The sequence below is a fragment of the Dendrobates tinctorius genome, unplaced genomic scaffold (assembly GCF_039654945.1).
Source record: "Dendrobates tinctorius isolate UK_male_01 unplaced genomic scaffold, ASM3965494v1 ptg000211l, whole genome shotgun sequence".
In the NCBI taxonomy this organism is placed as follows: Eukaryota; Metazoa; Chordata; class Amphibia; order Anura; family Dendrobatidae; genus Dendrobates; species Dendrobates tinctorius.
In genome coordinates, this window is record NW_027361878.1 from 23872270 (window position 1) to 23886118 (window position 13849).

Consider the following 13849-nt stretch of genomic DNA (forward strand, 5'->3'; position numbering starts at 1 on the left):
GTTTTCTGATTGGATGATGGTTAGTATTAAATATCCGGGAGCAGCCGGACTGGACACAGAACGGTGCGAGGCGTCCTGACTTGTGCGAGATGGACCTGAAGGAGGAGGCCAAGGTGAGGAGTCGCGGAGAGGAGTGGTGACCGCATTATAACGCAGCTGCTGTTCCTACCTTCTGCTGTGCCAGGAAGAACTGTCATGGGGCCAGGCACTACTGGAGACTCGTGTTGTGCACTTATGTGGGTTAGGCATGCACAATGGCGTTTCCTGCTCACTTTTCTAGCTGTAGAATGTACCACAGCAGCTCTCAGCCCTGTGGTGTCTATGGGCGCTGCTGACCCTGCTGTGATTATGGATCGTGCAGGGAAAAGGAGGCCTCCAAGCATGGAGTAGATCAGAGTACACTTTTATTGGAAGACCTAATAAGACTTTATTTTTAATAATTTTATATATAGATGTGAACAGCCCATATATGAAATGGTATCAAGCGGATAGCAGGTGGTTGGGCTGTAGCCAAAATTGTGCAAAAGACTCTTAATTCAAATGGACAAATGCATGAGGTAGAGAACAGTCTCCTAACAATGTGCAAAGAGGGATCCAAACAAGCTGCCCAGTGCTGGGATGTCTCTGGCGTCTCCTAACTAGATGTCCCCTTTATTATACATGCTCTGTAATCTCACTAGGAGACACCAGAGAAATCCCAGCACTGTCTAGCTGATCTGGCTCCCTCTTTGCACTTTAATTGTTTGCACCTTATGATGTTATTCTCTCCCTCGTGCATTTGTCCACTTGAATTGGTTTATATTGCACAGTTTTAGATGCAACATGCTTAGGTGTTAGGTTATAACCTGTCTAGTGTTTGCTTGATCCCATCTCATGTAATGTCTGTTTATATCTCCAATTTTTCTTATCTTAACTAACAACATTTAATTGTTTAATCTATGCTTGGACTCTCCTACATGGGTTTTTTGTTGCATTGTGGTCCTCTGTGTATGTAGGGCACTATTCTGGTGCCTGGTAATGAATCTGTTTGCTTCTCTAAGGGCTTATACCCATTTGAGAGAAATAGACTACTGCAATCCGACAAATCGGATTGAACTCGGAACAATGGGTGATGTCTCACCTGCTCTTTATTTTTTTTTTTTATTTTTTTTTTTTTTTTCCAGCTGAAATCAGACTGAGAAATGGCAGCATGGTGCGATTTGCTCTGTATCTTGGATGAGACTCGCCAATGCAAGTCAGTGGATGTGAGGGGAAAAAATAGCACAGCGCTTACATCATGCTAGTGCGTGGTTTTTTTTGTTTTTTTTTTCACACCGTGTCCTTTGAAAAGACAGTAATTCAAGTTCGGTGTACAGTAAAATCACACTGACAGGTTAGAAAAGATGAGTGTGTGTATATAGATGAATAGCTGGTAACTCATTTATTGCCTTCTGTAAAATCACTGCAGGACCTGACAGGCTAGGTGAGATGGTTTACATACAGTAAATCCATATAGAATAGGATTAGTATGATGTGTGCAAAATACTGGACATGTATTTAGACAGTAATGGCTATGCAGACAGCTGAGGGCTGATGATAATGGTCTAGGAAGGGGCCATGGATACTGCGCGGGCCCCCCCCCCCCAGCTAAAAAGATCAGCACTCGGCTGCCCCAGTAAAGGCACATCTCTAAGGCTGGGTTCACATTGCATTAGGGGTATGCGCTTACGGGATCCATTACATAGCGGCACTAACACTATGTAACTGAGTTAATGCACCCATTGCCCGCTATCATAGTAGCGCATGCCAAAATCAGCATGCATTAGCAGCGATGCATTACTTCATGATGCACCCTCGAATGTGGACTGCAGCGTTTTTTGGTGCATCGGGACTAGCGCACAGTAAACGGACACGTTCGCTGTGCATAGACTGTGGGCTAACGCATGGTAACGAGCTGCTACCTTGCGTTAACACATGCCATTAGCACTAGGGCACAAGATGTAAAAAATGACATCAGCGTTAGCGCGTCTAACGGATCTGTTAAACGGATGCCCTAATGCAATGTGAACCTAGCCGAAGATGCACATAGCCTTGCTCTTCCCACTGCCTTATAGCAGTGGCATGTGAGGTAATAGTTGGGGTGGGGGGGTGATGTCTTTCAGGTGGCATCAAGCCCTGAGGTTAGTAATGGAGAGGAGTCAATAAAATGCCCCTATTACTAACCCATAGTCAAACTGTAAGACACCCATAAAAAAAATCCCTTTAATTGAAATAGACAGACGTCTCTATTCTTACTAAAACCATACTTGCAACCACACCTAATCCATACAAAGCCTTCGTTCTCCTGTAATATAAAATAAAAAAGCAACAATATACCATACCTGTCAGTCATTGTGTCTACACTGTAATCCATTTTTGGGATATACAGTTTTCAACAAGGATAGTGCTAAGATGTGAACCGTCCTGGCTGAAAAACACTGGTGAATGAGGAAATGCCGCCGCTTTGATGTCACAGCCTGAACTTCGATGACCTCTGTACTGTGGGAAAAATGCCAGTGAAGAGGTCATGGCAATTTATGCTCAGTATATTCACAGCTGATCACCGTGATCTGCCATGAAGCCACTGAGCTTGAACTGCTGTGACCTCATCACTGGCATTTTCCAACAGTACAGAGGTTACAGCAGTTCAGCCTGGCTGTGAGAACAGCTTCAGTGTCTAGCGCTGTCATCATTGGCTCACAGCCTGACCCGTACTGAACTCTGGAGTGTGGGGGGAAAAATGCCTGTTATCTTCCCACTCTAGAGATCAGCATGGGTCAGGCTGTGAGGCAGCATCAGTGACATCACCGCTAGTAACTGAAGCTGTGGGTGCCGGCAGTTTCTCCTCTCTCATCAGTGGTTTACAGCTGGGGCAGTTGATACTTGGCACAGTCCTGGTAGGTAACTGTATATCCCCCAGATATGGATTACAGCGTGGGACAAAACAGACAGGTATGTTTATTTACAGGAGTTCACGGACGTCGCATGGATCAGATTTAATTAATACGGGGTAGTGTCTTATTTCATTAAGTTACTTTATTCTGGCTGTTAGTTAACCTGTAACAACCATATGATTAGTAATGGATAGTTATCTGACACCTCTCCATTACTAAGCTGTGGGCTTGCTATCACCAGACAAAACACAGGGGACCTCAACCCCCCCCAACTATTGCCCCACTTGCCACTGCTACAAGGCAAGTGGGATGAGCAAGGCTAAGTGCTACCATTAGTGCATCTTAGAGATGCACCTTTTCTAGGGAGGCTGGGAGTTGTTGTTTTGTTTTTTTTCTCCACATATTGGTATGAGCCCTAAGACTTATCCCTATTTTTGAGAGTTACTTCCTATGTAGTTTTATAGTGATCACTTGACAGCTGTACTTGGCTCTTTCTGGCTGTCCCATGGAGCATGGGCCCAGCAGGGGTCTGTTATACCTGTATGGATCCCTGGCCAATCTTGATCTCTTGTCTGTGCGGCCCTACATCCTGAGATGTCTTTATCCACACTGCGGTGATCGTGTTGTATGCGACACTAACCAGATGCTGGATGAGTGGAGGAGAACATGCAAGAGCTACACAAATGCCAAGGAATGGGGCTGTGGTATTGTCACCCTGCAGGAGAAACTGCAGCTTGGTGAGGCTCTGCTACAGATGCCTTCTATAGGACATATTGTCTCCCGTCTGTTGAATCTGTCCATTAAATGCAGGCAACAAGATAAGTTGGACAACATCAATTTCTGGTTGTAATATGTAGTCCAAACTTCTGCAACATAAGTCTGTTGATGTAGAAAATGCTCATTTGATGCATATTCCTGCAGTTGACTTTTTTTTTTTCTCCTTATTTTACAGATGTTCCTGGAGTTCTCAGACAGGCTGGATATCTTCTCCTCCATGAGTTCTCCTTTTGGTGACACTCCATTTCCTTCCTCCTGCACTGCACCCAAAGGCATGGGACTTTCCTCCTTGCGCTACAAGACTGAGCTTTGCAATCGATATGCTGAAAACGGTTTTTGTGCTTACAAGAATCGCTGCCAATTTGCCCATGGCCTGAGCGATCTCCGACCACCATTCCAGCACCCAAAATATAAGACTGAGCTCTGTCGCTCTTTCCACATCCTTGGAACCTGCAGCTATGGTCCACGTTGCCTGTTTGTTCACAGCCATAGCGAGAGGAGGGAAGTACCAGACACTATTCGTCTCAGGCAGCGTCGCCCCACGCCATTCTACAGTAAGAAGCAGTGCCGCCTCTGGCGCTCGCCTGCAGGTTGCCCTTATGGATCAAATTGCCTTTTCCAGCACCCAAATTCTGTTCGTGACATATGCCGTCACTTTGCAGCCCTTGGGGTCTGTCCCTACGGTGTCCACTGCCTGTTTAAGCACACCCCACCTCCAGACCGCTGGGGAGCGGGAAGTAATGCTGGAAGTGGGTCCCTTTCACCAACAGAATCAGATGCTGATATCGGGAACGACGTCTTCAGCGAGTCGGCTAACAATGCCTTTAACTTTTCCAACTTGCTATTGCCACTTGCACTGAAGTTACAGATCCTAGGGGAAGAAAACCTCACAGTAGATGGTCCGAACCTCTCCGAGGAGGTGAACTCGCAGGAATGCCATGTTCTTGGCTAGTTGAGACTAATATTTCGTGGTCCTTGCACTTATCGTAATTTCTTCACATTGTACCCAAGATGGATCGGATTAGCTCTTAACCCTAACCCTCTCCCCTCAACATATGGCACTTATGTACATAAATGTTTTAAGTTATTTCCTTTTAACCCTAAATGTAGATGTAAATTTTAATATTTCTAATGGACCCTATTTGGGTGACTTATGACTTTATATGACAAGATGTGTTTATATCACTAATTAAAACTTGACTTTATTTCTTTTAATAACTTGTGTAAGGATTTTATTCCTTGGTGTCAGTTTACCTGGTTCAACCAACACAAAGACGCTAAATGGCAAATTCAACCGATCGGTTGTTTGCCTATTTACACAGACCATATCATGCATGCCCTGAACAGTCTGTAAAAAAATTGCTGCACAGGTGCCCTGGTCACACTGGACAAGGCACCAGGCAAAAGGTGTGTTTTTTTTTTTGTTTTTTTTTATTTTATTTTTTTTAGGCTATGTTCCCACGTAGCATTTTTTAAGCATTTCTGCAGTGCTTTTAGACAAGCGACTCTGCTGCAGCAATGCTTAAGAAAAGCATCCACTTGACTGTTAATGAAAAACGCACATGTTGTGCCAATGGTGTGTTTTTAACCACTGTAGAAACACTTGGCGATTAAAAACGCAGCATGTTCATTAATTTTGCAGAATCGCATGCAATTCTGCATGCCATCAATTATATGGGCAAAACGCTTAGGAAACTGCATGCAAAAACGCGTCAAACGCATGAGTTTCCCAGGAGCAGGGTGTGCAATTCTGCTCAGGTTTATTCTGCTTCAAAATCACTACGTGGGCACAGCCTTAAGTTTCTAAAAAGCAGTGCATCATGATGAGCTGCATTTACAACAGAAGTTGATTAACCCCTTCCTGACCCATGACACCTACATAGGTGTCATGGTATAAATCGCCCTCCTGCAGGTCGTGTGACTGGGGTCACTGAAAGGTCACCCAACCCGCAGATACAGGAAGAGCTGTGCTTCGCGCCTCCCCTTCCCGTGGCTACAATCGCTCCGTTTCACTTTCAACAGCCAATCAGAGCAATGGTAAAATTTCATCAATAAAATTTGATGAAATAATACAATCCAGCTGTGGCCAATGCTTAAATGGCATCGGGCATGGCTGCTGACAGTATTCTGACCCCCCCCCCCCCCCCCACACCGACTGACAGGGGCTATCTGCCGCTGCTATCCCTGCCTTCCGATCACCTCCCCCTGGTGCACTGAGTCCTGCTGTGGCTACTGGTGTCCCAGATCATGGGTGCCACCATCTTCCATAATGGCAGGCACATGCACAGTGCATCCATTGAAGCTGCCAATTGGTAGATTCCATTCATCATAACTGAAACTCTCACAGAGCTAAATACAAAAAAAAATAGTAAATCACCCCCCCCCCCATAGGTGGGGACAAATAATAAAATAAATGAAATATTTTTATTCACTCGGGGTTAAAGTCTGACCCAAATGTCCTGTGTCCTCACCATTCGGCAAATTCAAGTATGGGAAATATTAAAGAGGCCAGATCTCAGACAATTCACGGCAGAGATGAAAACTACATATCTGCATAGGGCACCAAGCCTGCATTCTAGCCCATAGTTTTCAGTTCTAGCACCCACAGAATCAGAGAAATGGATTTATCTTAAATGGTGTGACAAAATTACTGCATGTTAGGTGTCGCATTATTGCCCTCGACAGGCTGGAAAAATAAAACTGCATGTTTATACGAGGTACCCTCTGCGAGATATAGTTAAGTTTTGTAGTCAGATTGTAACTCCAAGAGCATGGGGAGGACCATCACCAGACCGCCTCTTTTATGATGTTATGACCCAGAACTATAGACTACACTCAGGAGTTCATTCTAGCTGGAGATTTTGTGCTGGTAGGATCCCAAATGCAGGGAGACATCTGGCCCTGCCTCCCCACATGGTTAGCCTAAGACCATCTAAGCAAATGTAAGTGTTAATCACTTTTTTTAACCTGTTTTACATTTGCATTGTACATATCTAATGTCTTAACTTGGTAAAGTCTTTTATCTCTGTAATCACTGCCTACCTTTTGGGAATAAATTAAAACTATTAGTCTGTCTCCATGCTCTAGAAATGAGTTTGTGCCTTTAAGATAATTACACTACTGATTTGGGTTGGCTTCACACCCCTCTATTAAGTTAAAATCTTAAGCCAAGAAATCTGGAGCTGGTGGCGGCAAAGTGTGGTCTGGGTACTGCTGGCTGTGACGGAAAGGGATTTTATAAGCTAATCAGGTGGCTGTGGCTAGAGCATTTATAATTCCCTCACTGCAGTGTGCCAGATGGCCAGTTGTTGTGAGCTCATCTGTTCATTCATCTTTTGTGTCCGAGGATCTCTCTTCTGGTGAAGGAAGGTAGTGAGGCGGATTGGGATTGGAAAAAACCAAACACCTGATCAGGTGGATGGTGACTGGGTAACAGGAACTTCAGACTGGATATAAGGCAGCTGAGTCACTGGTGATTTCTCTGCTAGATTCTTGGAGACCAGTCTGATTCCTGCTTCCCAAAGAAGTTTTTGCTCTGCTATTGAACTTATTAGTTTTGGTTTTGTTTTCCTTGTTTTTTGAGTTCAGCAATCCTGGCCGGGGGTGTGCTGGATTCTTTTTTCCTTGATCAGTGTTCTCTTTTGCTCTGCTTCCAGAATTCTCTGAGATGATATAGGGTTTGAAGTCTAGTGACTTCAGGGTCCTTTTTGCTTATCAGTTGTGTTGGTAGTATTTTCAGCAGGGTTTTCTCGGATTGCAGACAGCAGCTTTTCTGTCCTGTCCTTTTTAGTTAGCTTGGGGCCCCATTGTTTGCTCAACCTATCTTTCTATCTGTGTTAGTGTCTTCATCTTGCTTTACCGTCATATGTTGGGGGCTGCCTATTGCTTTGGGTCTGCTCTGGGGCAATCAGTTTTTCTCTTTAGGCTTGTGTAGATCTCTGGCTGTGATGAGGTGTCTAGGATCACCGTAGGAACACTCCACGGCTACTGCTAGTTGTGTGATAGGATTAGGAGTCTGCAATCCGCTAGTTTCCAACCGCTCTGATTTTCTGGGCTTTTGTTTTTTTCCCTCCTCGGTGACTCAATCATAACAGAATCATCAGCCATACCACAGATTCTAGGGTACTCAAAAGCAGGAAGGAATTGTTTAAAAAAAAGTCAATTTTTGTGTATTTTTTCCTCTGAGGCCATAGGAGGATTTTTTTTTTTTTTTCTGGAGTTGAAGCAATTGTCCGTGTGGAGCAGCTTGCTGCTGATGTGCAAGGAATTTCTGCCTATCTTGCTCATTTACACGCTGCTGAACCAAAAATCCCCACTCCTGATGTGTTTTTTGGGGATCGGTTTAAATTTTTGAATTTTAAGAATAATTGTAAATTTTTTTTCTTGCCTTGAAGCCTAACTCATCGAGGAGCTCTGCGCAGCAGGTTAAAATTGTTATCTCTTTGCTGCATGGCGATCCCAAGGATTGGGCGTTTTCTTTAGTACCAGATCCTATTCTAGCTAACGTGGATGCATATTTTTTTTTTTTTTTTTCAGGCCTTGGGGTTGTATGATGAACCTAATGCTATTGATCAAGCTGAAAAGACCCTGTTGGCATTGAGCTAGGGTCAAGATCCTGCAGAACTGTACTGTCAAATTCCATAAGTGGGTGGTCTTCACCACTTGGAATGATGGTGCCTTGGCAGCTCTCTCAGAAGGGTTTGTCAGAAACTGTAAAAGATACTATGGTGGGATTTCCTGTTCCCTCTGGTCTTGACAATTCTGTCATTAGCCATTCAGGTTGATCAGCATTTACATGAACATAAAATTATACAGGAAACACTGCCACCTGTTGAACAAATGTCTGAACCTATGCAGTGTGATAGTTTTGTCTAGAGCACAACGTCAGGAGTTTAGAAGATGTAATAAGCTGTGTTTTTTTTTTTTTTTGTTTTTTTTTTTTCTGTGGAGATGCCCCTCACATCATTTCTGTCTGCCCTAAACAAGAGAAACGTTTTGCACACAGATTTGCTTTAGGTTGTACACCACCTACATTTCATCTGGTAATTACTCTGATCTGCTTCCTGTCCACATTTTCTGCTAAAGCCTTTGTGGATTCAGGAGCGGCCTTGAACCTAATGGATTTAGATTTTGCTAAACGTTTTGGTTTCCCTATGACACCCCTGCGGACGCCTATTCCTTTGAGGGGTATTGATGCTACTCCTTTGGCGAAGAATAAACCTCAGTTTTGGACCCAGGTGGTAATGCGGGTTGCCCCAGACCATCAAGAAAAGTGCAGATTTTTGGTGTTGCATAATTTGCATGATGCCATCGTGCTGGGGTTCCCCTGGTAGCAAATCCATAACCCAGTTTTGGATTGGAAATCTGTGGTGAGATGGGTTTGTCGGTGTGCTCTTAGTGACACTCCTGTTTTCTCCACCTCTCCCCAGTCGCATGAGGTTCCTGACTATTTGGCTGATTTTTATGATGTGTTTAGTGAGAGTAAGGCCGGGGTCACACTAACCGACGCAAAATACGGTCAGTATTTTACATGTGTAATGCAGATGAATGGCCCCTAAACAGTGATCCATATGTCATCCGTAATCAAGGTGTGGTCGCGTATTTTGCACATGTAAGCATCCGTATGTAATCCATATGGTGAGATTTTCTCGCAGGCTTGCAAAATGGACATATAATGGAGCCCTATGACAGGGTTTCTAAACAGAAACCAAAGAATAGATATAGACACATAGAATGCATGTATATATCCTTTCGTTTCTTTATTAAACCTGTCAGTGTGAGTTTACTGTATAGCGCACTGAATTACCGCCTTTACTAAAAGACACCGGGTGCGTATTTCTCGCAAGTCACGTGTGGTCCGTGTGTAATCCGTGTTTCTTGCACACCCATAGACTTGCATTGGCATACTAGAGTCGTAGTACGCTGACAATCGCAGCATGCTGCGATTGGCACGGACCGTAAAATACAGATGAGAAATATACAGCTGGTGCGAGGGACCCCATAGAGAATCATTGGTCTGTCTAATGCGTGCTTTTAGCGCCTCACTCGGCCGTATTCCTCGCCAGTGTGACCCTGGCCTAAGTCTGCGTCTTTGCCTCCTCATAGGAGTTATGACTGTGCAATTGAGCTGAGTCTGGGGTGTAAATTTCCCAAGGGTCGACACTTTTTTTTTAATTTATCTGTACCCGAACATGAGGCTATGCGTTCTTATATTAAGGAGTTGTTGAAGGGTCAAATTGGACCATCCTCTTCACCCTTGGGTGCTGGGTTCCTTTTTTTTTTTTTTTTTTTTTTTTTTTTTTTTTGTGGTCCAGAAGGATGGTTCATTAAGGCCCTGTATTGACTATCGCTCCCTTAACAAAATTAATGTTTAATATCAGTATCCATTACCCCTGATTTCTGACCTATTTTCTAGAGTTGAAGGTGCTTGCTGGTTTACCAAGCTTGACCTCAAGGGGGCGTATAATCTTATTCGCATTAAGCATGGGGATGAATAGAAGACAGCGTTTAATACTCCAGAGTGTATTTTGAGTACCTGGTGATGCCTTTTGGGCTCACTAATGCCCCCTTCTGTCTTCCAGTGCTTCATGAATGATATTTTCCAGGACTTTGTGGATAAGTTTCTGATCATCTATTTGGATGATATTTTGATCTTTCCCAGGGATTGGGACTCTCATGTGGAACATGTTCGGACTGTGTTCCGGATTTTGAGGGAAAACTCCCTGTATGTTAAGGGATCGAAATGTCTTTTTGGTGTACAGAGGATTTCATTTTTGGGATTTATTTTGTCTCCGTCAACTATTGAAATGGACCCGGCCAAGGTGCAGGCCATTTATGATTGGGTGCAGCGCACTTCTTTGAAGGCTCTCCAGAAGTTTTTGGGTTTTGCTAATTTTTATCGTAAGTTTATAGCCAATTTTTCTGTTATTGCTAAACCATTGACTGATTTGACTAAGAAGGGCACTGAATTGGTCTCCAGAGGCTGTTTCTTTTCAGGAGCTGAAGCGGAGGTTCACTTCTCTGGTTTTGCGACAACCTGATGTCTCGCTTCCATTTCAGGTGGAGGTGGATGCTTCAGAGACTGGTGCAGGAGCTGTTTTGTCCCAAAAAGATCCTGTAACATCTAAAATGAACCCCCTGTGCCTTTTCCCAAAAGTACTCTCCTTCGGAACGCAACTATGATGTGGGGAATTGAGAACTGTTGGCCATGAAGTGGGCATTTGAGGAGTGGAGACATTGGTTGGAGGGAGCTAGACATCAAATTGTGGTCCTCACTGACCACAAGAATTTGATCTACCTTGAGTCGGCTAAACGCTTGAATCTGAGACAGGCCAGGTGGGCCTGGTTTTTCACACGCTTTGATTTTGTGGTCTCCTTTCTACCAGGCACTAAGAACGTTAATGCTGATGCCCTCTCGAGTTTTTTGGCCGATTCTCCTATTGTGACCAAGCCTGCTACCATCTTGGGTGAGGGGGTGGTTCTTTCTGCCATCTCGCCCGATTTGAGACGTGCTCTGGAGAAGTTTCAGGAGGATAAGCCTGAGTGTTGTCCCAGTGGTAGGTTATATGTTCCTGACCAGTGGAGGAGGAAAGTGATGTCTGAGATTCATTGCTCCGCATTGGCTGGTCATCCAGGTATTTTTGGTACTAGAGATTTGGTGAGTCAGTCTTTTTGGTGGCCTGCCTTGTCTCGTGATGTCAAATTTTGTGCAGTCCTGTGGGACTTGCTCCCGATCTAAGACTTGTACTCATTCTAGTGGGTTGTTGATGCCTTTGTCGGTGCCCAGGAGGCCATGGACCCATATTTCAATGGATTTTATTTCTGATCTGCCTGTCTCTCAGAGGATGACTGTTATCTGGGTGATTTGTGATAGATTCTCTAAGATGGTCCATCTTGTACCACTCCCTAAGTTGCCATCTTCCTCAGAGTTGGTGCCCTTGTTTTTGCAACAGGTGGTTTGCTTGCACGGGATTCCTGAGACCATTGTATCGGACAGAGGAGTTCAGTTTGTCTCTAGATTCTGGAGGACCTTTTGTTCTAAGTTGGAAATTCAGTTGTCCTTCTCTGCATTTCACCCTCAGACCAATGGGCAGACGGAGAGAACAAACCAGACTTTGGAGGCTTATTTGAGATGTTTTCTATCTGCTGATCAGGATGATTGGGTCTCATTTTTACCCTTGGCCGAATTTGCTTTAAATAATAGCTAGTTCTGCCACTTTGATGTCACCCTTTTTCTGTAACTTTGGGTTTCATCCTCAATTTTCTTCAGGGCAGGTGGAGTCTTCTGCCTGTCTAGGGGTTGACACTGTGGTGGAAAGAATGCAGCAGATTTGGGACCAAGTGGTGGATAAGTTGTCTCTTTCCCAGGAAAAGGCCCAGCGGTTTTCTAACCGGCATAGGACCATTGGTCCCCGGTTTAAGGTGGGTGATATGGTCTGGTTGTCATCAAAGAATATCTCTATGAAAGTGGCTTCTCCAAAGTTTAAACCTAGATTTATTGGACCTTACAAGATTTACGAGATTATTAATCTGGTCTCTCTTCAGTTGGCTCTTCCTGTCACATTTAAGATTCATAATGTGTTTCATAAGTCCTTGTTGAGGTTTGTTGAACCAGTGGTTCCTATGGTGGCACCTCCTGACCCTGTGTTGGTTGAAGGTAACATGGAATGAGGTTGAGAAGATACTGGATTCCTGTCTGGCTAGACGGAGACTCCATTATTTGGTTAAGTGGAAGAGTTATGGTCAGGAGGATAATTCCTGGGTCTCTGCCTCGGATATTCATGCCGAAAGATTGGTGTGTGCTTTTCATCGAGCTCATCCTGATCGGCCTGGTGGCTTGGATGAGGGTTCGGTGACCCCTCAAGGGAGAGGTACTGTTGTGAGCTCATCTGTTCATTCATCTTGTGTCCAAGGATCTCCCTCTTCTGGTGAAGGAAGGTAGTGAGGCTGATTGGGATGAAAGAAACCAAACACCTGATCAGGTGGATGGTGACTGGGTAACGGGAACTACAGACTGGATATAAGGCAGCCGACGCCCTTCTGAGTCGCTGGTGATTTCTCTGCTGGATTCTTGGAGACCAGTCTGATTCCTGCTTCCCAAATAAGTTTTTGCTCTGCTATTGAACTTATTAGTTTTGGTTTTGTTTACCTTGTTTTTTGAGTTCAGCCATCCCTGGCCGGGGGTGTGCTGGATTCTTTTTCCTTGATCAGTGTTCTCTTTTGCTCTGCTTCCAGAATATTCTGAGAGATGATATAGGGTTTGAAGTCTAGTGACTTCAGGGTCCTTTTTGCTTATCAGTTGTGTTGGTAGTATTTTTTTGGCAGGGTTTTCTCGGATTGCAGACAGCAGCTTTTCTGTCCTGTCCTTTTTAGTTAGCTTGGGCCCCATCATTTGCTCAACCTATCTTTCTATCTGTGCTAGTGTTTTCATCTTGCTTCACTGTCATATGTTGGGGGCTGCCTATTGCTTTGGGGTCTGCTCTGGGGCAGTCAGTTTTTCTCTTTTCTCTCTTTAGGCTTGTGTAGATCTCCGGCTGTGACGAGGTGTCTAGGATCACCGTAGGAACACTCCACGGCTACTGCTAGTTGTGTGATAGGATCAGGGGTTTCCAACCTCTGATTTTTCTGGGCTGAGCTTGTGTTTTGTTTTTTCCTCCACGGTGACTCAATCACAACAGCCAGTCCTCATTGAAGCAGCTGGCCGGCAACCAATTATCCCAGGTGTAGTTCTCTGATGGACTTGAGGGTAAGGGGGGGGGGGGGTACCAGAGAGCTGCAAGTTCCAAAGTGGAACTGAAAGTGGGATATACAGTACAACATCCCTGCAGTCTGTGAAGTATTGCTGGCAATGGTGGGACATCCAAAATAACCCCCTTGCGATAAATTGTTAGGGCAAGACTAGCTTGTGGTTTTTATCACATTGTGGCAGCGGTGGGATGACTAAGATAAGCCCCTCTGTCTGTTGGCCATGTGTCAGCAGTGCGTCATGTCCCTCCGTCCGTGACATACCGGTGTCAGTGTGACACCAAGTCTGACCCCAAGTCTCTCAGCATGGATGCGTGCAAGATGCATGCCATTCAAGAGTGGCCAATTCCCTGGTCTGTGAAGGAGATTCAGTGATTCATTGGATTCACCAATTTTTACAGGCGGTTCTTTAAAAA

General features: G+C 44.6%; 1 protein-coding gene across 4 annotated transcripts; it reads left to right on the forward strand.

Moving 5' to 3' along the window:
* On the forward strand, positions 1-4907 carry LOC141058385 (uncharacterized). 4 transcript variants are annotated; one of them, XM_073554636.1, is made up of 2 exons: positions 1-113; positions 3865-4907. In XM_073554636.1, the coding sequence occupies exons 1-2, from the start codon at positions 90-92 to the stop codon at positions 4639-4641; spliced, it is 801 nt and encodes a 266-aa protein (XP_073410737.1). In that variant the 5' UTR covers positions 1-89; the 3' UTR covers positions 4642-4907. The 4 variants fall into 4 exon arrangements, with proteins under 4 accessions (XP_073410737.1, XP_073410736.1, XP_073410738.1 ...); XM_073554635.1 differs by lacking the exon at positions 1-113 and adding an exon at positions 1167-1244; XM_073554637.1 differs by lacking the exon at positions 1-113 and adding an exon at positions 1176-1282.
* The last annotated feature ends 8942 nt before the right edge of the window (positions 4908-13849 follow it).

Bases quoted from the DNA above. Each gene is read 5' to 3' on its own strand.
- LOC141058385 (XM_073554635.1), top strand. From the start codon at position 1,182: ATGGCAGCATGGTGCGATTTGCTCTGTATCTTGGATGAGACTCGCCAA. The intron at 1,245-3,864 runs GTGAGGGGAAAA...CTTATTTTACAG, and splicing joins GCCAATGCAAGTCAGTGGAT to ATGTTCCTGGAGTTCTCAGA.